Source organism: Lineus longissimus, chromosome 1 (genome assembly GCF_910592395.1).
Source record: "Lineus longissimus chromosome 1, tnLinLong1.2, whole genome shotgun sequence".
Lineage (NCBI taxonomy): Eukaryota > Metazoa > Nemertea > Pilidiophora > Heteronemertea > Lineidae > Lineus > Lineus longissimus.
In genome coordinates, this window is record NC_088308.1 from 12224827 (window position 1) to 12247396 (window position 22570).

The following is a 22570-nucleotide window of genomic DNA, read 5'->3' on the forward strand; positions in this document are numbered from 1 at the left end:
TCAAAGACCGAAATGACCATTGTGGTTATTTGGGTAGTCGATATAATCATAGCAACAAATCTGACATCCAAACTTGAAGAAGTGAAGAATAGTTTGAAAGAAAGATTCAGTATGACTGATAATGGTGAAATTTCATGGTTTCTGGGTATTGAGTTCAAGAAAGACAATGAATCAATCAGAATGAGTCAATCCAGGTACATTGGTAAGTTACTAGAGAAGTTTGGTGTGCAAAATTGCAAGTTTAAGTACACACCCTGTGATATGAATGTGAACAAGATTTGCCAAGACAATGCTGAGAAAACTGATACGAAACTCTACAGAGAAATTGTAGGCAGTTTGATTTATTGTGATGACAGCTACTAGACCTGATCTGTGTTACATTGTGACTAAACTCTCTGAAAACATGTCGAATCCTACATCAATTCACATGGCCATGGCCAAACATGTTTTCCGGTATTTGAGTGCTACTTCAGACCAAAGTTTATTGTTCACAAAAGTTCCAGATCTGAACTTGATTGGTTTTTGTGACGCCGATTGGGCGAACTCGGAAGATCGAAAAAGTATAACTGGCTATGCCTTCAAGTTGTCAGATAGTGGGCCACTGATTTCCTGGAAACTTGATACGAATACGTCTTTTCTGAGTAATGGCCGCTGATGAGAGAGTTAAGGCGGTAAAAGAATTCTTTGAAGTATTTTTTTCTTTTATTGTCTTCTTAAAGTTTTAACCCTTTCACTGCCGGTAGCTTCTAATTTTTAACTACCTCACCTGCCGGTAGGTTTCTTTGTTTTAACATGATTTTGAGTATGGATATTTCTCCACCCTGTAGAGAGAAAGCCTCTGGAGATAGAGCAAAACAATGTGTATAAAAGTTATTCAGTGTTGCCTACTCTTCAAAATGGGACCATAATTTGCCCTAATTTGCATACCGCCATCTTGAATTTATAATGAGGACGAAAATTTTTTTGAAAAAACTATGTAATTGGCAAAACACAATATACACACTCTCATTATCGCTAATTTGTTCATCATTTACATCAAAGTCAGGATCTAAATCATCATCATCGACGAACTCCTCACCAGAGTCCGAATCGTTCACTATACATGCTATATCCAGCTCATCAAGGACCTCAGACACAGTCAGTTTCTTGGTCATTTTGGCTTCAAATTACTCGATAAACTTCCAAACATCGAAATATAAAACCATCCGCCATGTTTTGCTGAACCATCTATACTCAAAGCTGATGTTGTGCTGTCTGACTACGAAAATGCCTGTGATAACGACATATATCCCAGCGGTGTAACTGTTAGGCCCTTTCGTGCAAAAGGCAATCAGCAGAAGATGCCTTTTCGTCCGAAAACGCAGCGATACACCAGCAGGAAACTTGTCGACCGGGAGCAAACGCATCGATTTCGGAAACCCTGCAACAGTCGTGGAAACTCGTGGTTTCGTAAACGTCAACCCTATCGTGGATACGACGCAGATGAATCCAGAGCCCACAGAACCGAAGAAATCCGTTACGATTCCCAGGAATACCAAAACCACAGATACGAGGATAGACAAGGATACCGGAATTACGGATCCGAGGATAACCGTTCGTGCGTCAGAGAATTCGCCCAGTATGATTCCGAATACGATAGGTGCTTCTCAGGATATCGATACGGACCCGAATACTAGTGATTCGCTAAATATAATCGCATCGCTCGTGTCTTTTAATTGTAAAGGCTTACAACCGAATTATGCATATGTAACTGAGCTTATTAAAGCCCATGATATAACTTGTCTCAGCGAAACATGACTCCGACAAAATGAGCTCGACAGTGTGTCTCGTATGATAAGTAGCACTGGTAATCTCGCCGTTTACTCTAAATCCAGCATGACGGAAACCGATGCGAACTATAGTGGCAGGCCCTTTGGGGGTCTCTCTGTGGTTGTGAAATCAAACCCTCACTTCAGCAGCAGTGAGATCCTCTCTCCTTCTGACAGGATTCTTGCCGTCGGACTTCACAATACATCTGGAGCACTGATTCAGGTTGTGATCAACGTTTACCTACCGTACTTTAAGTCTGGTGACTCTGAACAGCTTTCCTTATATATGGAAACTCTTGATGCGCTGCAGAGTTTAGTTGATGAGTATGGACCTCAGGCGATTTTAACACCCAACTTCCCAGGAAGGCAAGGATTGATAGCAACTGGGTGAGGCAGAAATGTCATAACGCCAATAGTATCCTTCTGTACGATTTTATAGTGGCGAATGAACTTAGTGTCGCAGATTTTAAATTTAAACAACAAATACAATACACGTATTTTGTCCATAAATCAAAGAACTATACGTGGATAGACCATATCCTGACATTCAATCATGACATTACTTCTGTTTCAAAGTGCAAGATCATACCAGAAGAGTGTCATAACGTCAGTGACCATCTTCCAATTTCAATGGTATTCAAACTGCAAACTGCTGCAGTGACAACCACAGAAAATTTTGGAACCCTACATGTTCCCTTTCCGAAGCAGGACTGGAGTAAAAACAAAGGTGTGTACGCTGAGGTCCTAACGGAAAAATTGGAGCGCGTGCCAATATTCTCTGTGGACCCCGGGGAAAATCGTGACTCTATTCAGTCTCGAATTGATCTTCACTTTGACACTATCATTGATTCCATGCATGGTGCCCTAAAAGAATCTAACTGTGAACGGGTCGAAAAACCGCCGAGGAAATATTGGTGTCCCGAAATGACTCAACTAAAGAAGCGAAAATCTTTCTGGTGGAAGATGTGGGTCGATAACGGCCGCCCTCGTAGCGGTCCAGTGTTTGATTGTTACAAAACCATGAAAAGGGAATTTCGTCGAACGTCCCGTCTTCTCATTCGGCAAAATCTAAATAAGCGAGTTGTGAAGCTTGCGGAACAATACAAACTTAATCGCAGTCGTGTATTCCGGAATTCGATCAGGCAAAGTCGGAAATCACAAAAGGTTCCGTCCCTGCTAACAGCTAACGATTTCAAGGATCATTTCAGAAACATAATGACAGACGATGAAAGTGACATGACGAGTCAGCAAACTGACATAGAAACCCGAGTAAAGGAATACTACGCTGAACATGAAAACTCTGTTCTGCCAGTGTGTTTGTCGCGTCAAAAACTTCATAAGACGATCCTTGGCCTGCGGAAGGGATGCGCCCCAGGAAAGGACTGCATAACCACGGAACAGCTAGCGTTCGGCTGTTCCGCTCTTCTGGTTAATCACCTAGCGGCACTATATACCACAATCCTATCGAGGCATATTGTCCCGACGTGTTTCAGAACTGGGAATATTATCCCGCTACTGAAAAAGCCAACGTTAAACCCGAACTCACCGAACAGCTATCGGCCGATAACTCTTGGATCTACTTTCTCAAAGTTAGCTGAGTTGCTTGTGACACCTCGCGATATTGATTTAAGTGATAGTCAGTATGGATTTCGGAATGGCCGAGGTACGGAATTCTGTTCTGTAATGCTCAATGATGTGACAATGTACTGTAAAGAAAAACACTCAACGCTGTATGCATGCAGCTTGGACGCGGAGAAATGCTTCGACAAAATATGGCATGCCGGGCTTTTTTACAAGCTGATCGATACATTTTCTGTCGACAAGTGGATGTTTCTGTATGAACTATATGGTACACTAAACGCACAAATCCGCTGGAATGGCTACAGCAGTTCAGCCTTTCCAATAACCAGAGGAACCCGGCAGGGAAGTGTTCTATCTCCGCTCCTATTCAACATTTTCATTGACAATCTTTTGAGAGTCCTCAGCAACGAGGGCCCTGGTGGTTTACGGATTGGTGCTTATATTCTAAGGTGCTTTGCTTACGCAGACGATATAACTCTGTTTAGTGTTACAGCGCCAGGTCTACATTATCTAATTAATATTTGCGCGAACTACTCAAAACTATGGCGTTTTAATTTTGGGATCAAAAAGTCCAAGTGTATGGTTATTGGTAAGAAGATCCTTAAACACGACCCCAAATGGTCACTCTCTGGGACAGAAATGGAGAATTCGGACTATCTGGACATTCTAGGTGTTGCTTTTGAAAAATCCCCCAGCGGTTTGCGCCATGTGGAAAATCGTATTAGATCATGTAGGAACGCGTACTACAGTCTGAGCGGCTGTGGTTTGAGCTACCCTGGTCTTAGTACAGGGGCTAGGGTTGAACTTTGGAGAAGTGTGTGTGCTCCTTCTCTCTTTTACGGTTTAAACTCAATATGTTTAAGTAATGGTGATATCAAAAAGTTAGATAAGGTACAGGGCTCCTTAATCAAACAATGTTTTGGTCTATCTAAATTCTCTCATCATGGTTCACTGCTTAAGGCGCTTAGCATTGATGACGCCAAGACTGTACTGTTTGACAGGACCACTAATTTATCAAAAACGTATTCTATCTGTTAAGTGCCCGGCCAGAGATATTGCCCTGCTAACGCGCCATGTTCCTGGATCTATTATACACAGAGTGTGTCGCTTTGGACTCTCACCAGTACAGGTAGCTTTTGGGGCAATACCTAAGAGACATAGACAATAGCTGCGCTTACACCACGAAATATTGGTGGACCAATTGCACGTACACCACCACATTGCCGCGACAAATTGGTTCGGCAATCCATTGCCGATACAAATTGCCGGGCGAATTTGTCCCACCAAGCTTGATGGTCCAAATTCGCCCGGCTTGTTAAAAGCTCGGCTTTGTCGTGGTGTAAGCGCAAATGGATCGGCAATTAGCTAGTTAGATGGTTCGGCTCCAGGCGGCGTTTTCGAAATGGCGCTTTCTGCTTATTGTTTGCGCGCCATCTGTAGCCGGATTTTATAACTAGCTGCAGCGCTGGTGTAAGCGCTTGGTGGATTTTCGATGGTGCGGCATTGGTTCGCGAACCAAGATTTGGTGGTCCATTTTCAGGTGGTGTACGTGCGGCTATAGTGTAGAGGACGGAATTGTGGACTCAATTAGAACACTCTTATCAAACAGTGCAATAAACAATCGCAAATCCAAATGCCATTTACTTCTTAGGTCCATTTTGTCTCCATTTTAATGTATATTGTAGTTTGTTCAATTTTTTACATGTATGTTTTATTGCTCCGACTGGAGGTTTATCAATAAATTATTATTATTATTATTATTATACTACCGCGCCATCTATCAAACTTTACGCTAACCACGCTCAATAACGAAATTTCAATGGTTTTATAGTGTATGGATAATTGTCGCAGAAGTGCGCCTCCGGCAGTAAAGGGAATAATATTGATTGTCGCAGAAGTGCGCCTCCGGCAGTGAAAGGGTTAAAACTACAATTCATGCATGTCATGTTATGGTTTAAGCGCATGCACTGTGACTGTGTTTATTACGTACTTATGGGCGGTTATTTCCGCATAAATAGAGGTTGTCTCAAATAGACATTTTATGTCGTGTTATGACCCGAATAGACGTTTGGTTGCGCTCGTTTTAACGGAGACGTACCTGAAATTAACATATTGTGTCGTATCTGAAATAGACATAAACTCAAATAGACGTTTGGTGGCGCTCGTATCTCAAATAAACATATATTGTAATTGTCGTGTTTTCAGATTTTTGTGTATAACTCAAATAGACGTTTGGTGTCGCTTTTTAAATAGACATACACTCAAAATGACGTTTGGTGGCACTCGTATCTCAAATAAACATATATTGTCGTGTTTTCAGCTTTTTGTTAATAACTCAAATAGACGTTTGGTGTCGCTTTTCCGCAAAAATGGAAGCTCCCCAAATTGACGTTGTGTGGCGCTGGTGTGCGGCACTTCTGGAGCAAGTTTGGAATTGGTTTATCTGCCACGACAATATTATTGTTATTGCTCTAAGAAGTGCACATGGCTATTTGCGTGCGTATCTAAGGAAAATCGAGACTTAATACCATTTCATTTTAATTGTAAGGCCCCATAAAAAAAAATGTTAGTTTATCATCCTTTTTTCTGAAGAAAGTGATGAGGGAGGGCGGTTTTTATTTTTTATTTTTTATTTTTTCAGAACAGAAACGGGTATTTAAATGAAAGCAACATGAACAATTGAACATGAAATTGATGCTATAAATTTATGCTTAACTACACCCTGGTGCCTCTTTCATTGTCCTACAGGCCTGACGTCATTCTCACAAGTGAAAAGTTAGTCTCCCCCGCCCCCCGAGGTGCAAAGGCCTTTGTTTGCCTTTCCTGGAAGGTTTTTCCAGTACCCCTGCACCTTTCACACAATGGGAAGTTCTTCTTGGCATCATAGATGCACAAATCCTCATCTGTACCACATTCAAAGCACAGTGGTTCCTCTGGAAATGAGGTGTAATAAGGAATCTCCATGTGCCACTTGAAAACTCAGAATAAATGTCACTCATTGTGGGTTGAGGCGGGACAGATGTTCCGTACCACGCCTTCAAAATACGTGCTTTATGCACAATCTGTAACACGACAAACGGCATTCTGGCAGCTAGTATAAAAAAGTGGAAGATTTAGTTCAACGAGGCGCCATGAGAGGCGCGCTATACATTTAGCGCCGGAAGAGCACGTGTTCTGAAAAAGGCGCGAATTTGGCAATTGAAGACAAAATCTTTCAACAAATTCCTCTGAACCTCCTTGAAAAGTATTGTAAAACAGCATTGACTATCTAAAATCACTGTGATATTGTTTGTTACGCTGAAAACTCTGATGTGTCAATGGTGTTTGGCATATTTGATGAGTGTAGCGTTTTTCGCGCCAAATCAATCGTCGTCCGTTCGGCATGCCGCCGGCCGTCATCTACGCTGGGGCGAGTTTCCTCATATAAAAGTGAATAACAGTTGATTAAAATGAACCAAAGTAGACATGTCTGGTATCATTGGAAAGAGAATTTCATCAGAAATGCAACTGAATAGATAGTGAATCAATTCTTACCTGCTGAAAACCTAATTTAGTGATTGAAATTGAAAATTAAAAAATAAAAATTTTTTTGATGCGGGTCAAAAAAGTGATGCGGGCGGGGATGATAAACTGACATTTTTTTTTACGAAGTGACTATTGACACGACCGTCGTGTCTGCAGCGCCATAATCTGTAAGAGCATTACCCGACCGTGACGTCACCGGTTTGCCAAGCGCGTGTCTCCCAACAAGCGGTCACTGTTTAGCCTTACCCGACCCCACGTGATCAGTAGAAGAAACAACATGGCGGGAGACGACATTATGGAGCCGCTGTCTCTCGGCCAAAAATTCAGCCATTTCGCGGCTTCTAAAGAATATCTGAATAAATTCGAGCGGGAAACATTTGCAAAATTTGTTATAGCAGACTCTAGGACAGTTGAGAAAGCAAATAATGCACTAGGCTACTAGGACAGTTGAGAAAGCAAAAAATGCACTAGGCTACTATACATACAGGCTACACTACAGTGCACACAGTCACAGCACTGCACGTGACATGCACCACCAGTGATGGTCAGAAGTGCATGTTGTGTGCATATGACTACAGTGCACACAGTCACAGCACTCACTGCACATGCACCACCATTGATGGTCAGAAGTAAGTGCATGTGGTGTGCATATGTAGGCCTAGGCCTATTATTGATGAATGTAGCCTAGGTGTGGCTTAGGCCTACATCCACACAACATGCACTATATGGCCTACACTACAGTGCACACAGCACGTACTGCGCACGTGCACTACTATAGTAGGCCCTAATGGTCAAAACGGCCACTGGCACTGGCATGGTCATCATGCCACACGATGGAGTTAATGTGTAGCCAGTAGCCTAGCCTACCATCTGCAGTCATCCCATTCCGTAATATGGCACTGGTGTGCGGCTAAAAGTGCGAAGGCCTTAGGGTAGTATTGGTGGGCTAAAATTTACAACCCCAGATTGAACGTGACTGTGTCATCATAACCTAGATCCTGTTCTGTAGGTAGGCCAAAATTGCCTGCCCTGTGCGAGATTTCGATTATTGACGGATGACAATTTTGGTATGAAAAAGCTTGTTGGTAACCGACTAGTTGATTCAAAAGGTTTTCCGTTCTGACTCATTTCAGGACATACAGAAAACAGTGCCCTTGTCATTTCCAAAGTGGGGTGACGTCATGTGCACGTGAGCTGAGCGGCAATGTCATTATTGTTTGGAACACCGCCCGTACAGGTCACGATCGGTTCTCCGATCGTACATCAGCTTCACAGTTCCTACATGGCGTTGGGGTAGTAGGCCTATACCTTTGGGTGAGTATATACCGATTCCGTGGTTTTACCCGCATTTAGACGACGGTAATCTCAAGACATTTTGTTTTCGAGATAGACCGTAGGCTTAGACCTTGCTACGTGCTCTGGGTCATTCCCCTGCTATGTGTCTGGGGAAGGAAACTAGACAGTAATCTTAGGGCAGTTCCTGCTTCTGTAGATAGGCTGTGAGACCTTGCTATGTGCTCTAGGTCGTCCCCCTGCTATGTGTCTGGGGAAGGAAGCTAGACAGTAATCTTAGGGCAGTGTTTCTGCTTCTAAAGATAGGCTGTGAGATCCTGCTATGTGCTCTGGGTAATCTTAGGGCAGTTTTCTGCTTCTGAAGATTATAAACTCTGTGAGACCTGACTTTGTGCTCGAGCTTATCCCTTGATATATGACTGGGAATTTAGTTGGTAATCTTGCGGCAGCAGCTGACTTAGTCGTAGGAGAGACCTTTCTGTGTGGTCTATTAGGCCGTTCGTGACAGATTCATTTAAGACAACGTTTTATGTCAGTTGCTACGGCGAAGGATAGACTTTGAGTGTGAGACTCGATCGGACTCTTAGAGAAGTCTATATATCGTATGTTGAATCATGGACCTATAATAGGTCCATGGTTGAATTCACCATGGGCAGTGTGCCAGGGTTATCTCGAGCAGCATTTACGCGGTTTTTCTTCCTGTGAGGAGTACCATATAGGTACATGGTAGTACGGGGGGACAACGCTTGGGCTTGCAAAATCCAGACGATGGCCTTGCTATGCGTTACATTGTTCCACTAGTGGAGATTGAATAAGCGCCCAATTAATCCTTCGGATAGATCGTTATCGATTGTTCAAATGACCAGTAATGGACAGAGTACTTTTATTCAGTCGGCATGTGCCAACAATTCATCGTGTAACCATGTTGTAATCAAGCTTGCCTCAGGCATGTCAGGTGTGAAAAGCTTAATAGAATTGATCAGCCAAAATGACAAAGGCCCAGGGCCAGACAATACCCGCCAGCACTAAATGGTTCCGATGCTTGTCCGAAATTACATGAATGTATCACGTGACCCGAACACGAGGTAATTTATACAACTTGGAGGCCCTCACATTCATAGCTCATTTTCACTCTGGGGTTCATTCCGCGAGATGCAGTCCTCAGGCTCGGATCGTACTGCTTCGGCCCACCCCTCTACACCGGCGGTATGGTTGAAGGAGGGACACTCCCTACGTGGCAGAGACATGTTCCCGGTCGCCGCGCGCTTAGTTCATCCGGACGAGGTGGATCCAGAGAATTTCGCCAGTCTGTCAAGAAGATACCCTCTTACATCGTATTCTTTCGACGACCTGGGCAGTGAATTCAAAAAGCTTACTGGGTATGACATTACGGTAAGTTAGTGCTTGCCGGTTTCTAATAAGTGGAGGACAGCTCGGGCATGGGTCATCCCCCCCCCCAAAAAGGCAGATTTATGGTAATATATGCCGTGGTAAAACACCTTTTCCTGGGGATATATTATTCTCCCAATCTATGAACGACATGTCGGGCAGGGCCCCGAGCAGGATTCCTACTTATAATGTAATGTCAATACAAAACATCATTAGTAACTGATCTTTCTCTCGTTCCTTTAGAAAGCCCCAGAAGCCGCTGCAGGGGCACCCCCCAACGTGGAGCAGGGAGCTGACAATAACAATGTCCCGGCCCCTCACGCTGATAATGAGGATCCAGCAGTACGTCTAAAACTCCTAGAAGGGGAGGTCAAGCGCATAAGACAGACGCAAGAAGGCACATCAGTCCAAACAGCCCTCTCTCAGGTGAGAACCTTGGCTTTGCGGACCACAACCCCAAATGGCGTCCTCCTAGCCTCCCTCGAAAGCCTTTATGACACGGCTGTAGCCTCTGATCATACTGACAAGGAGCTGTACAAGACGGCTCTGAAGGTCAGTAGGGAGAACGATAAATCTGGTAACTTACATGGGCTTGTAACACGGCTTTTGGGTACTGAGGGTGCTAAGAAAGCCAAATCTGCAGTTGACGCCTGGAAGAAGTCTGTTAAAAAAGGGCCAGAAAGATGCCAAGGAGAAGCCTCAAGACAAAGATATTGATAAGGATAACGATCCCAAGAATAGTAAGGACAAGCCAAAAGAAAGCAGTGACGTTCTTATGCAACTTATACCTTTGTTGCTTCAAAATAATGGTGGTTCATCCTTTAGAGGTCGTGGCAGGGGCAGGGGCAGGGGATTCTCTAGGTTGTGTTACCTCTGTAGGTCATCTGAGCATTTTCTGGCCTCTTGCCCCCTAAATCTCCAATCGAAAGTCAAATCTGAGCATAAATAATTGGTTTCATTTCTGTCAAAAGAAGAAGTAATGTTGAAACAAATTTTGTAGTAAGCGCCTCTGGTTGTTGACTTCAAACGTCATCACTTCAAGTAAAACTATATAGTGCCTAATGTCTTGATACCACTGTGCCTCAGTTGGGAAAATTTTCAGTAAACTTTAAGGTAGTGTTTCGGTTGGATTTCTTTTTCCTGTTCTATGGGGTCACACTGAACCCCGGTGAGCGGGAGAGAGAGGTCGGACCCTGGCACTCGCTTTGGTGACCTTTCCTTGTTCTGAATTTCAGTCGAGGTTCCAACCCGACAGATGGGAACTCAACACCGGATTCGATCCTCTAAAAGCTACTTCCGAACGTAGGTCACCAAGGCGGACCGAGTGTCGGGGTTCGGTGCCCTCTCTCTCTTCACCCACTGTGCTGTTACTAAAAGTTTGGGATGTCAAAGGTAAAAACTGGCAAGACTGTCTTGACTCACTCTCCCTAAGAGACCCTAATTCGTTCGTAGCGGGGCAGCTACACACAGAAAAGCAAAACTGGTCCATACTGCTCGATCAGGTTAATGATAAAGATTCTAAGTTGGTGGAAAAGTGGATTTTCAACGAAGTTGAAATAGTGGATTTCTTTCAACCTTTTAAGGGTTACTTCAAAGGGGAATTCTATGACTCAAAGCTTCCCCCGGCAATGGTCTTTCATAACGCGCCAAATTGTGCCCAACACAAAGAGGATATCGTGAGTCATCTAGAGGAAGGTTTGCGTAATGGTTCGCTTGAGCTAGTAGGAAAGGTTGGAGAAGTAGACCCCCCTCATCTTGTGATGCCTCTCCTGATGGTTGATGGCAAAAGGGAAAAGAGGCTCTGCCATAATGAGCAGTTTTTGAACTTATGGATGCGCCACATTCCGTTCTCTCTTGAGGGTCTCTCTCGCCTTCCTTCCCTACTGGATCAAGGGGATTTTATGGCGTCGTCTGACGAAAAATCAGCCTACTTAGGAGTTTGCTTATCTCCAGCTTCGCGAACCTATTTTGGGGTACAGTTTGCTGGATGGTACCTAAGGTACACGGTTCTGCCATTTGGCTGGTCGGAATCGCCATACATCTACCAGACCATTGGGATGCAGGTTACGTTCATTCCTGCGTCTCCGTGGAATGATTACAACTCAGTACCTCGACGATAGATTCCTTGGCCCGTTGAAATCCATCATTGCATCTAAATTGAATCAGATCGGATGGTCCATTTATTTCAATGCAGCCATCCTTGACCTCTTGGGTTTCTTCATAGAACAGAATAAGTCCCTCTGGTTCCCTGTCTTAGCAATGATCCACCTTGGCCTTTGTATTCACTCTGAATTGAGACAGTTTAGCATCCCAGAGGCTAAACGGGAGAATTTCAAGATCTTACGGGAAACCATTTTAGAGTCGGAAGCTGTGCATGTCAAAACTATGGAAAAATTCATGGGCAAATGTATGTCTTTTAAGTTGTGTATCCCAGTCGCAAGGCTATACATCCGGATCATGGCTGCCAGCATTTCAAAGGCTTTGAAGTCAGGGTCCCCCATCAAAATTTGAGGGCGATCTTAGGGAAGAAATTCTCTTCTGGGGCTGCATCGACAACTTTGAACAGGGATCAACATTTTCCTGGCGGCATGTGATTCCCAGGGTAAAACTCCGGTTCAGCACGTTGACTGTGAATTTATGACAGACCTGAAACCTCTTTGCGCATACCCTCTACGTTTGGCTTATAACACAGTTGTAAGTAAAATCTCCCAGATGAAATCCATCTTCATAGCTTTGGGTAGATGCCGCCCCTGGGGTCAGATCCTTGGTAACCCGGCTATCTCCGAGGATATATCCATTTATCAGAAACAAGTCAAAGTGGAACAGAGCAAGGCTCATGTGACCTCCAAACAGGCCAAACCCATTTTCATATCGAAGCTAAGGTTGTTGGCGCTCTACTTAGAGCGTCACTTGGAATCAGAATCGGAATCTTCCGAATCATTTATCTTTGCTAGAGACCAGGCCCTATTCAAGCTTTTATTTTTTGGGGGCGACCGGTCCCACGATCTTGGACTGATGCTCTGTCAAGAACTGAAGGAACTCCCAAACCATGAGGGCTTCCTTATCAGGCACACCTGGGGTAAAACAGCCAGAATTGATAGGCCCAAGGTTTTCTCGGTTCTAAGGTGTCAGGACAAATCTTTATGCCCAGTGGAGGCTATAGAAAGGTATTTTTCTGTGGCAAAGTCCATTGGTATCAATCTTGGGTGTGGTTTCCTGTTCCGTCCAGTGTGGAAAGGCCAAGTGTTAAACAAGCCACTCTCATACGAAGCGATATACGCTAGACTTAAATTCTACTTGCGCTCCCTTGGTATTGACGAGGGGGAAACCCCTCACAGCTTCAGAGGAGGTTGCGCAATATCTCTTCACGCAGCCACAGGTGATGGGAGGGACCTAGGCGCCGTGATGCAACATATTGGCTGGGCTTCAGAGGCATCAGCTAAGCATTATACCAGGGCAGATTGCTCTAACCAGACCCGTTTGAATGCCAGGCTTATGCACAATCTAAATATTGTTTCTCAGGCTGAACAGGATTTTGTCAATGAGAGAAGTCTACCAAATGCCTTACCACGTTTGTAATTTCTCGAGTATAGGCCTGGGTATCCGGTGTCATGCAGTTATACAGGCTACCCACAGTCAAGATTAATACGGTCTCTGGAGCAGTAATTGCATGCAGTCTTCCTAGGCAGTCCAGTACATATATATATAGAGCAGTTGTAATTCTATTTTGTGTTAAAACCTATTTCGTAATAAAGCCAAAATATAGTTGATTTTACTTGTTTCCTGTTTTTCTATGCTTTGTTTATATGTATGAGTTTGGGGATGAGTTTGGGATAAAACTCTGTATAAAACACGCATACCTGCTGGGCAGGGGTTAGCGTAGTCAGTCTGTGTGGGTGGAGATTCGCAACATCCCCCAATCTTATCAGCATAACATGCATGTGATGGCGCACCACTTGGAATAGGTATATTTCCAAAGTGGGGTGACGTCATGTGCACGTGAGCTGAGCGGCAATGTCATTATTGTTTGGAACACGACAGGGACGGATGTGACGAACGGATGTCGGAGAGGAACAAACTGTGCTCCAGATGAGGGATTCTATTCCAAGGACAGTGTGATCTTACCCAACCCGCCCTCCCTTGTCTGCTTGGGACTCAAGTGCGCTCTCTCTGCATGTTGTGCAAGTTGCGATTCGCAACATCCCCCAATCTTATCAGCATAACATGCATGTGATGGCGCACCACTTGGAATAGGTATAATTCCTACTGACTACAGATCGGAAAAATGACTGCCTCGTAATCAGCCAAGCCACACTCGATCATAACCACCTGTTGGAGCAGGATACGTTTGTGTCATATCCAGAAGTACGTCGACTGGAAAAGAAAGAGGAGGAATTGGGACGGCTTATGTTGAACTTGTCCGTTCCGCCGAAGATGTACAGGGACATGATGACCAAGGTTTCGGGGAAGATGTTGAAGCCGTCTGATATCAACAATCTAAAGACACGCCTGAAGAAAGAAGCAACGAAGGGAGCTTCAGATTTGTGCCGGCTGATGGAGGTGCTAGACAAGGTGCTGATAGAAAAGCCTGGGTCATCCGTCCAGTTGACAGTTGATGACGATGGACAGATAACCTGTCTATTTCTTCAGCTGCCATTTATGAAAGAGGCTGTTAGAAAGTTCCCTGAGGTTCTACTGGTCGATGCTACGTACAGGGTCAATTCCACCAAGATGCCTCTTTTTACCCTGATGGTGGAGGATGGGTATGGCTGCAGCATACCTGTTGCGCATTTCTTCGTGGGGAATGAATGTACTGCCAATTTAGATTCCGGGTTTGCTGCATGGAAGGAATCCCTGGGTGAGGAAACATTGCAAAATCTCCAATACATCTTTGCCTGTTCCATGTTTTCAAAACCATGAGCAGTGAGACCAAGTCGTACGCTAAAACTGGCAGCAAGAAGAAAAGTGATTTGTTGGTGTTGATTGAAAAGATTGCCTTCGCTACAACTGAGGCTCAGTATGACAAACTGCATAATGAACTACAGAAGATCGCCCCTGCAAAGTTTTTGCAATATTATGCCAAGAACTGGCACAATTGCAGGCAGATGTGGGTTGCAGCCTGGCGAAAAGAGGCAGTGACACTTGGGAATCGCACGACGAACAGGCTAGAGTCATTCCACCAAAAGCTGAAGATGGTCATGAAATCATCGGACTCTATGGCATCCTGCATGGAACATTTGATCAAGTTCAGTAACTTGAAGGAAGTGGAGATGATGCACAAGAAATCTATTTCAGTGTCTTCAGTGTCATATTGTACCACCGAAATGAATGAAACCACTAGGGCCATCTATGCCAGCTGTACGCCATATGCTGCCAAGCACATTATTGACTCTATTTCCAAAATGAAACTAATGAATGGACAGTATGCTTGTGAACGAGTAGAAGATGGATTTGACATCCGCCATGTAACGAGCAGTGAAGCATTCCACAAGGTGAATTCAGATATGAACTCCTGTTCCTGCACCTTTTCATCAACCATGCTCTTGCCATGTAAGCACATTTTCTTTGTGCAACAACAGCAAGCATGTTCCTCTCCTGTTCTACTGTATTGTGATACCCTCACTGGTGAACGATGGAAGCTACGTTCTCAGATGTTTATGTTTGAAAGTGCCACGCTCCGACCCACAATCAGCACTGTTGCTGTTCTAAAGAAGACAAAGGAAACACGAATCCTGAATTGGAACCAGAAGTATAGTCGCGCGAATGTTATTTGCAAAGACATTGCTAGCGCTATGGCGCAACATGGCCAGAAAGTCTTCGATCAGTATTTGGCTCAATTTGAACGTCTACGGGAGCTTATAGTCCGCGGTAGTTCGCTTCAGGTTGTTGAAGTCGTGCAAGAATCATCAGACTCTGTGAACATTGAGAATGCAGTTGAAGTGCAAGAATCATCAGACTCTGTGAACGTTGAGAATGCAGTTGAAGTGCAAGAATCATCAGACTCAGTGAACGTTGAGAATGCAGTTGAAGTGCAAGAATCATCAGACTCAGTGAACATTGAGAATGCCATGAATGCAGTTGAAGTGAAAGAATCATCAGACTCGGTGAACATTGAGGTAGAAGTAGTGGAAAGAGAAAAGTGTCCTGACCTGCCTGGTGACTCCCCCATGGTTATTGATAGCAAAAACGACTCCTCAACCAACGGTGAACAAATTGCTGATTCTGATCTGAAAGAATACTGTCCTGACGTGCCTGTTGACTCCCCCATGGATACGGTTGATAGCAACAACAACACCTTGCCTGATTTGAACAAGTTTAACGTTGATAGCAACAACAACACCCTGTCTCAGTCTGACTTGCAGAAGTTAAACGTTCTCCTGAGTTGTGAAGCTAAGACAGCTGCCCCATCTTCATTTTCTGAAATACTACAAAATAGACCAGACATTCACCTGCCTGTGAAACTGAAGGTACGAGGCCGTCCAAAGGGGAGTAAGCAATCTGGAACGCCGAAGACAAAGAAATCTGAGAAGAAACCTGTGGGGCCAAAAAAGAGAAAAGAGACCAAATCTGGGTGTAGGCAGAAGAAGGCTAAAACGGTGAAGAGTAAGACAGGTGCTGAAATGGCTGCAGAAAAAGACAAGATTGAAAAGAGACGGAAGTTCTTAGAAAAGTGTGAGCTGCTTGATACTGGAGTTGTACGCAGTTTGTATGACGAGTGCCTCAAACTTGGGATAAGGTCTGCATTTCGTAGTATTAAGAGTCTCTTGTCGAGCCAGGTTACTGGTGCCTACTCCCTCCTGAATACTACCGACGAGGAAGAAATAATTGAAACAATCCCCTACGTTGCCTGGCAGTTCAAAAAAGAAAAGACTGATGTAGATGTGCTGATGTTGGTTTCTGGTGTTCTTACCAGATCGTTTGAATATGAAATTGACCCATTAGTGATGTTGGAAACGTTGAAAGCAGCCCCAAACCACATGAATAACTATGCCAACTACACAAGGGTAGCTGATGCAGATAAGGGAAAAGACATCAACCTTTATGTCGGCAACAACAGTTTGAAGAGAGATGACCTAAACACACTGAAACCAGAGGCGTGTTTAAATGATCAGGTATGTATTTGATGTACTTGTTGGACTAAGAAATATATGATTTTCATTGATCACATGGAACAAAACTGTATTGGTGTATGCGTGACTACATGTTGTAAATTACATACGGTCCTGAAAAGTGAAGAATGATTTGGTGAAGCAGGACGAGACTTGATTACTAATAATGGCTACCCCTTCCGTAATTTGTTCATGAATTGTTTAACATCAACTGTTTGTTCTTCAATTTTAAGGTCATCCATGCATACCTTGATATCTTGTCGAAGGAAGTGAATATGGAGAAACCAACAGTTCATGTTCTTCCAAGCTTCCTGGCCGTGATGTGGGAGAAGAATGACACATCTTCTTGGTTATATAAGCAGGTACAGATGTAGTGTAGTTTTGTTCATTCTGCTGTATCTAAATACTGTTATTTTACTGGCATGACAATACAATACAAACATACGTACTTTGGCAGAATTGTGACTAAATGTTTGATGAAAGGATGAAAATATTCCAGGGATGCTTTCTGCTTCACATGATTCAAACATGATTTGCAATAATTTTACAGCAAATACATGTATCAGACAGCCGTATGTATCAGATACCCCCAACATGTATCAGACACCCCCAAAATTATGTGGCATTTTGAGTTTTTTATTCTCATTCAGTCATTGCCATTCTTTGTGTATTTTCAGATTCCACTGAGTAAGTTCAAATGGGTTCTTTTGCCCATTTGCACTAATGAACACTGGGTTCTCCTAGTTGCTGATATGGTAAATCATTCCGTTGGTGTGTTGGATTCACTGGATTTGCCTGACAGAAGATTCGAGTTGTACTTAACATCTTGGAGGTGAGTACCTTTCGGGTCTACTTTTGTGTGATGAACTTGCTGCGATTTGCATTTTCATTTGGTATGCATGAAAACTAACTTACAATATTGCACCAAAAGTTCATATCCAGAATGCATTGAAAGTCAGATCCATTAAGTTCACTGTTTCCACTTGCAGTTTATTCATGATTGCACGCGGTGACGACACTGAATGGACTGTGGCAAAGTACATGTGTAGCAAGCAGGATGATAACACAAGTTGTGGGGTGTTTGTCATGATGGTAAGTGATTCCGAGGACAAGCTAATATTACTTAAGTTTAGATCGAAAACTCTTAGATAACTTTCAGACCATTCAACAAAACATAACAACAAAATCTTCACTCCTGGTTTGTCATGTGTACATGTATGAGTTACATCTAACATGTACATGATGTAGGTCAGTTTTTGTAAAATTTGTAGTGGTGGAAAAGACTTGGGGTATGACATGTATGACTAGTTGTATATACCCAACAGCAAATATAGTAGTTTGAGAACACTGCAACTGGGGACAAGTGTAAAGTTCCATGGCTTTATACACGTGTTTCTTATAATTGTTTTTGTTTAATTTCAAGAATGCAGAGTCGCTGTTGAAAGGTGTTCCTCCGTTTGTGATGAGGCAGTGGCATTGTGATGGTTACCGAAGATACGCCCTAGGAAAACTACTAAGTCATGCCAAAACGAATGATGAAATCATCTGCGATATGCCATTCTGCAACAAGCCATCAGGAGAGGATATTGCATGGTTGCAATGTGACTACTGCAATTGGTGGTTCCACAATGAATGTGTTGCGTTAGCTGAAACTCCAGCCGTTTACAAGTGCCTTATTTGTATGGTGTACTAGTATGGTGTACTAGAACTCTACTCTAACTACTGCTGATGTTAGGTTTGGGCTTCTGCCACATAATATTGCGTCAAAGCCTAGTGCGGGGGCTCCACCAGTCAAAGCCTAGTGTAGGCTTCATATTTCTTTTAACTCTATACTGCTGATGTTAGTTTTAACTTGTTTTGGGCTTCTGCCACATAATATTGCTCCACCAGTCAAAGCCTAGTGCGGGGCTCCACCAGTCAAAGCCTAGTGTAGGCTTCATATCTTTTAACTCTATACTGCTGATGTTAGTTTTAACTTGTTTTGGGCTTCTGCCACATAATATTGCTCCACCAGTCAAAGCCTAGTGCGGGGCTCCACCAGTCAAAGCCTAGTGTAGGCTTCATATCTTTTAACTCTATACTGCTGATGTTAGTTTTAACTTGTTTTGGGCTTCTGCCACATAATATTGCTCCACCAGTCAAAGCCTAGTGCGGAGCTCCACCAGTCAAAGCCTAGTGTAGGCTTCATATCTTTTAACTCTATACTGCTGATGTTAGTTTTAACTTGTTTTGGGCTTCTGCCACATAATATTGCTCCACCAGTCAAAGCCTAGTGCGGGGCTCCACCAGTCAAAGCCTAGTGTAGGCTTCATATCTTTTAACTCTAATACTGCTGATGTTAGTTTTAACTTGTTTTGGGCTTCTGCCACATAATATTGCTCCACCAGTCAAAGCCTAGTGCGGGAGCTCCACCAGTCAAAGCCTAGTGTAGGCTTCATATCTTTTAACTCTATACTGCTGATGTTTGTTTTAACTTGTTTTGGGCTTCTGCCACATAATATTGCTCCACCAGTCAAAGTCAAAGTGTAGGCTTCATATTTCTTTTGACAAAACTGCTGATGTTAGTTTTATCATTCTTGTTTGGTTTTATCTGTCATATACTGTAACTGCTCCTCATAGCCATCCATTGAAGAACCGTCATTTGCAGAACTTGGCAATGGGATGGCCTAGATAAGCAGCTATAGTACATGTGCAGGACTTAAGCCCAGTGTAGGCTTCATATTTTTTTAACAATACTGCTGATGTCAGCTTTATCATTTTCGTTGGCTGTAACTGCTCCATCCTGTGTTTAGAAAAACCTTTAATGAGTCAAACATTTACATTGTAGACCCGACCCTTCATTAGTAGAACTTGACAATGTGATGGCTTAGAGGTGCAGTTACAGTAGGCCAACAGTCTTCATATCATGTTTTAGCAATACTGTCTGCTTATGTGAGCTGTTTTAATTTTTGTTGAAACATGTGTACATGTACTAGTATATCAGCTTACTGCCTCCATATTTCTCTGAACATAACTAATTGAGAACAGTAATATTGTAATATTTGCATTTTCATTTGTGTTGATGAATATTTCAATCATAGAATACAATACCGGTATTGAATGCTCTCTATAAAAACTACTTTTTTATAAGGAAAAGTAATAATAACCATAAGGAATTATTGAAATCCTATTTGTTTCGTTGCTTGTTTGCTTTTATTCACATTGCTACACTGTGCGGTCAGTCTGTACCAATAGGAATTGGCAGGTTGCCCCCTCCTGCTGCTACACTTCAGAATGAGACTAGATAGAGAAATTCATGAAAGATGGTGAAGCCACTTGACTTGGTCGGTTTCCCCTGATGCCCCATCCTGCTACACTACTCGACAAGCCTACATGTATAGAGGAGTGTCATCCCTTCCCTGCCCACCTAGTATAAATTGGGGTCAATGGACAATAACACCATAGTAACCATTGTAGACAGCTTTGGGAAAGCAACCAACCTCGTCCCCATGTGTCTTTTAAAGGGGGCCCCTGGAGACGAGGTTGGATGGAAGTATCGATTGGTTCCTGATTTCTCCGCTAGGGTAGGAAAGGATTGGATCGGTAATGGCAATCTCCAACGCAGAGGTCAGTGCAATTTAAAAAGCGGAACACTTGGCACGGCGCGGTTGCGGTAATGGCTCAATTTTATTCGTTTCTTTATCGATCTGGAGCGAAGTTTTCAATGACCTATTTGAATGAGGTTATTGAACACGACCGTCGTGTCCGCAGTGATGCAGGGTAAGACTTGCAGCCACGACGGCCGTGCCACGGTACGGTCGGGTCCGCAATACAGTGGAACCCCGGTTGGCGACCACCCCGCTAACGCGACCACCCCGCTAACGCGACCACGATTCTCCGGTCCCGAATGGTTTCCTCTCTAATTACCATTAAGAGACCCCCCCTAAGACGACCACCCCGGTACCCCGACCGCGACCACTGGCTTGGCCGGTCCCAAACTGAAAATCAACCCCGCTAACCCGACCACCAGGCCTAATTGCCGTAATCGGTCGCGACCGCGGCATAGTAATTAGCACCTCGCTGCCAAGCTTTGTTGGACGGGGACAATGGCCATGGGAATACATATGAAAACAAAAAATACAATGTGATTTTGCAGGTATGATCAATTGTATAAGTGTAAATGAATAAATAAACTTTCTTTTTCTAACGTTTTCATGGTTTGTTTTCATCACTGAGCCAGTTCAGTACCAGACATGCGCACTCAGCAGCAGCAGCAAAATCATGTGATTTGCGTGATTTGCATATGAACTTATAATAAACGGCGGGTAGTTTGAAGACCACACTTATGACAATAACAAGCTTGCGAGACGTTTGAATGTTTTATGATATGGAGAACTTGGTTGATTTACTACAGTATCATTTTATATTTCTTTAAATATTTTGACTGAAAATAGATTTGATTAAAACTGTAGCATTACTCAACTCATCATTCACGTGGAATCATACGACAAGTTTACTTCAATCGTCACAAACAGTCGGGTACATGGAGGATGATTCACCAAATTGCCCGCAAATGCGTCACGTCGGGCAGATAATGAAACTTTGTGGATAAAATGAGTTACAAAATTACCTTTTCTAACTCATTCTGAGAATGTAACATGTAATTTTATCGACGAACAGTTCTTGCGAGGCATGATAACACTAACAGAACTTTGGAGCGTGCATCATCTCAATCAAGCAGCGTTGCTATGGTAGTACAGCGTACACACGCCATGCAGTCGGCAATTTTGGCGGGAAAAATCATCATGTATTTCGTCTGGGGATTCCCAACCCCGGTAACGCGACCACCCCGGTAACACGACCACTCCGACCACAGTCCCATGAGTGGTCGTGTTACCGGGGTTCCACTGTACTAAGTTTCATCGCTGCGGAGCAACTGCAGAATACCCGGGACACTCTGTGCTAAATGATAGGAATGTGTACATAATGTACAGAGGGACAGAGTGTACATAATGTACAGAGCTACTACTGTCCCGGCTTTTCTGCAGTTAGGCCTTTATTTGAGATACGAGCGCCACCAAACGTCTATTTGAGTGTATGTCTATTTGAAAAGCGCTACCATTACCAAACGTCTATTCGAGTCATAACACGACATAATTCACAAAATGTCTATTTGAGACAACCTCTAGTCTATTCATGCGGAAATAACCGCCCATACGTACTCGATACGAACACGTTTTTTCTGAGTAATGGCCGCTGATGAGAGAGATAAGGCGGTAAAAGAAAGCTTCTTCGAAGTTTGTTTTTTTTTAGTTTTATCGTCTAAAGTTTTAAGACTAATTATTTTATGGGCCATGGCGAAAAAAGGTTACTCACTATCCATGCCAGGAAATGGCAAAGGTTGTGCACCCAGCTGCTGCTCAAGGGCATATTCTATATCGAAAACGATGTTATCGACGTTTGCTATGATCTCCTGCATATTTCAAGCTAAAGTTTAGCACAAATTATCAAAAAGTGTCGGACAAACTCAACCAAAACTTAAATTCTGCTAATTTCCGTTTTTGATGCATTGTGGGTGGGATCAGCGTTTCGCTCCCTAATCTTTTCGCCCCCAGTCGTTTCGCTCCCTGAGACTTTTGGTTGGGAAACCTTGCACAGAAAGTTCTCGCGCTATAAATCTCAAAACAACAACAATCCTCCGCTACCGCGACCTCTCCTAATATAAACCGAAGACAGTAACATTACTGTAAAACAACGAGACGTTGCTACAACCTTCGTCTTTGTGGCATACAATACAAGTCTCACTTCTGGATATTAGGGATCAGTTATTGATTCACTTGACAAATGTGATCCTTAAATTCATACGCTCTATCTGAGGCGCTGATT

The 22570-nt window shown here is 43.4% G+C and overlaps 2 protein-coding genes across 2 annotated transcripts in view; one reads left to right on the forward strand and one right to left on the reverse strand.

Moving 5' to 3' along the window:
* LOC135488387 (cleavage and polyadenylation specificity factor subunit 4-like) overlaps positions 1–22241 on the reverse strand; it is a 40596-nt gene extending 18355 nt beyond the window's left edge. Inside the window, exon 1 of the mRNA XM_064772985.1 lies at positions 22061–22241. Coding sequence (XP_064629055.1) covers positions 22061–22163 — 103 coding nt within the window. The 5' untranslated portion in view covers positions 22164–22241. The remainder of the gene's footprint in view (positions 1–22060) is intronic.
* On the forward strand, positions 8092–11716 carry LOC135496581 (uncharacterized). The gene is made up of 3 exons (XM_064785948.1): positions 8092–9599; positions 9840–10022; positions 10832–11716. The coding sequence occupies exons 1-3, from the start codon at positions 9360–9362 to the stop codon at positions 11714–11716; spliced, it is 1308 nt and encodes a 435-aa protein (XP_064642018.1). The 5' UTR covers positions 8092–9359.
* Positions 22242–22570: the final 329 nt, after the last annotated feature.

Bases quoted from the DNA above. Each gene is read 5' to 3' on its own strand.
- LOC135496581 (XM_064785948.1), top strand. From the start codon at position 9,360: ATGCAGTCCTCAGGCTCGGATCGTACTGCTTCGGCCCACCCCTCTACA. The intron at 9,600-9,839 runs GTAAGTTAGTGC...TCGTTCCTTTAG, and splicing joins TTACTGGGTATGACATTACG to AAAGCCCCAGAAGCCGCTGC. The intron at 10,023-10,831 runs GTGAGAACCTTG...TCTGAATTTCAG, and splicing joins TCCAAACAGCCCTCTCTCAG to TCGAGGTTCCAACCCGACAG.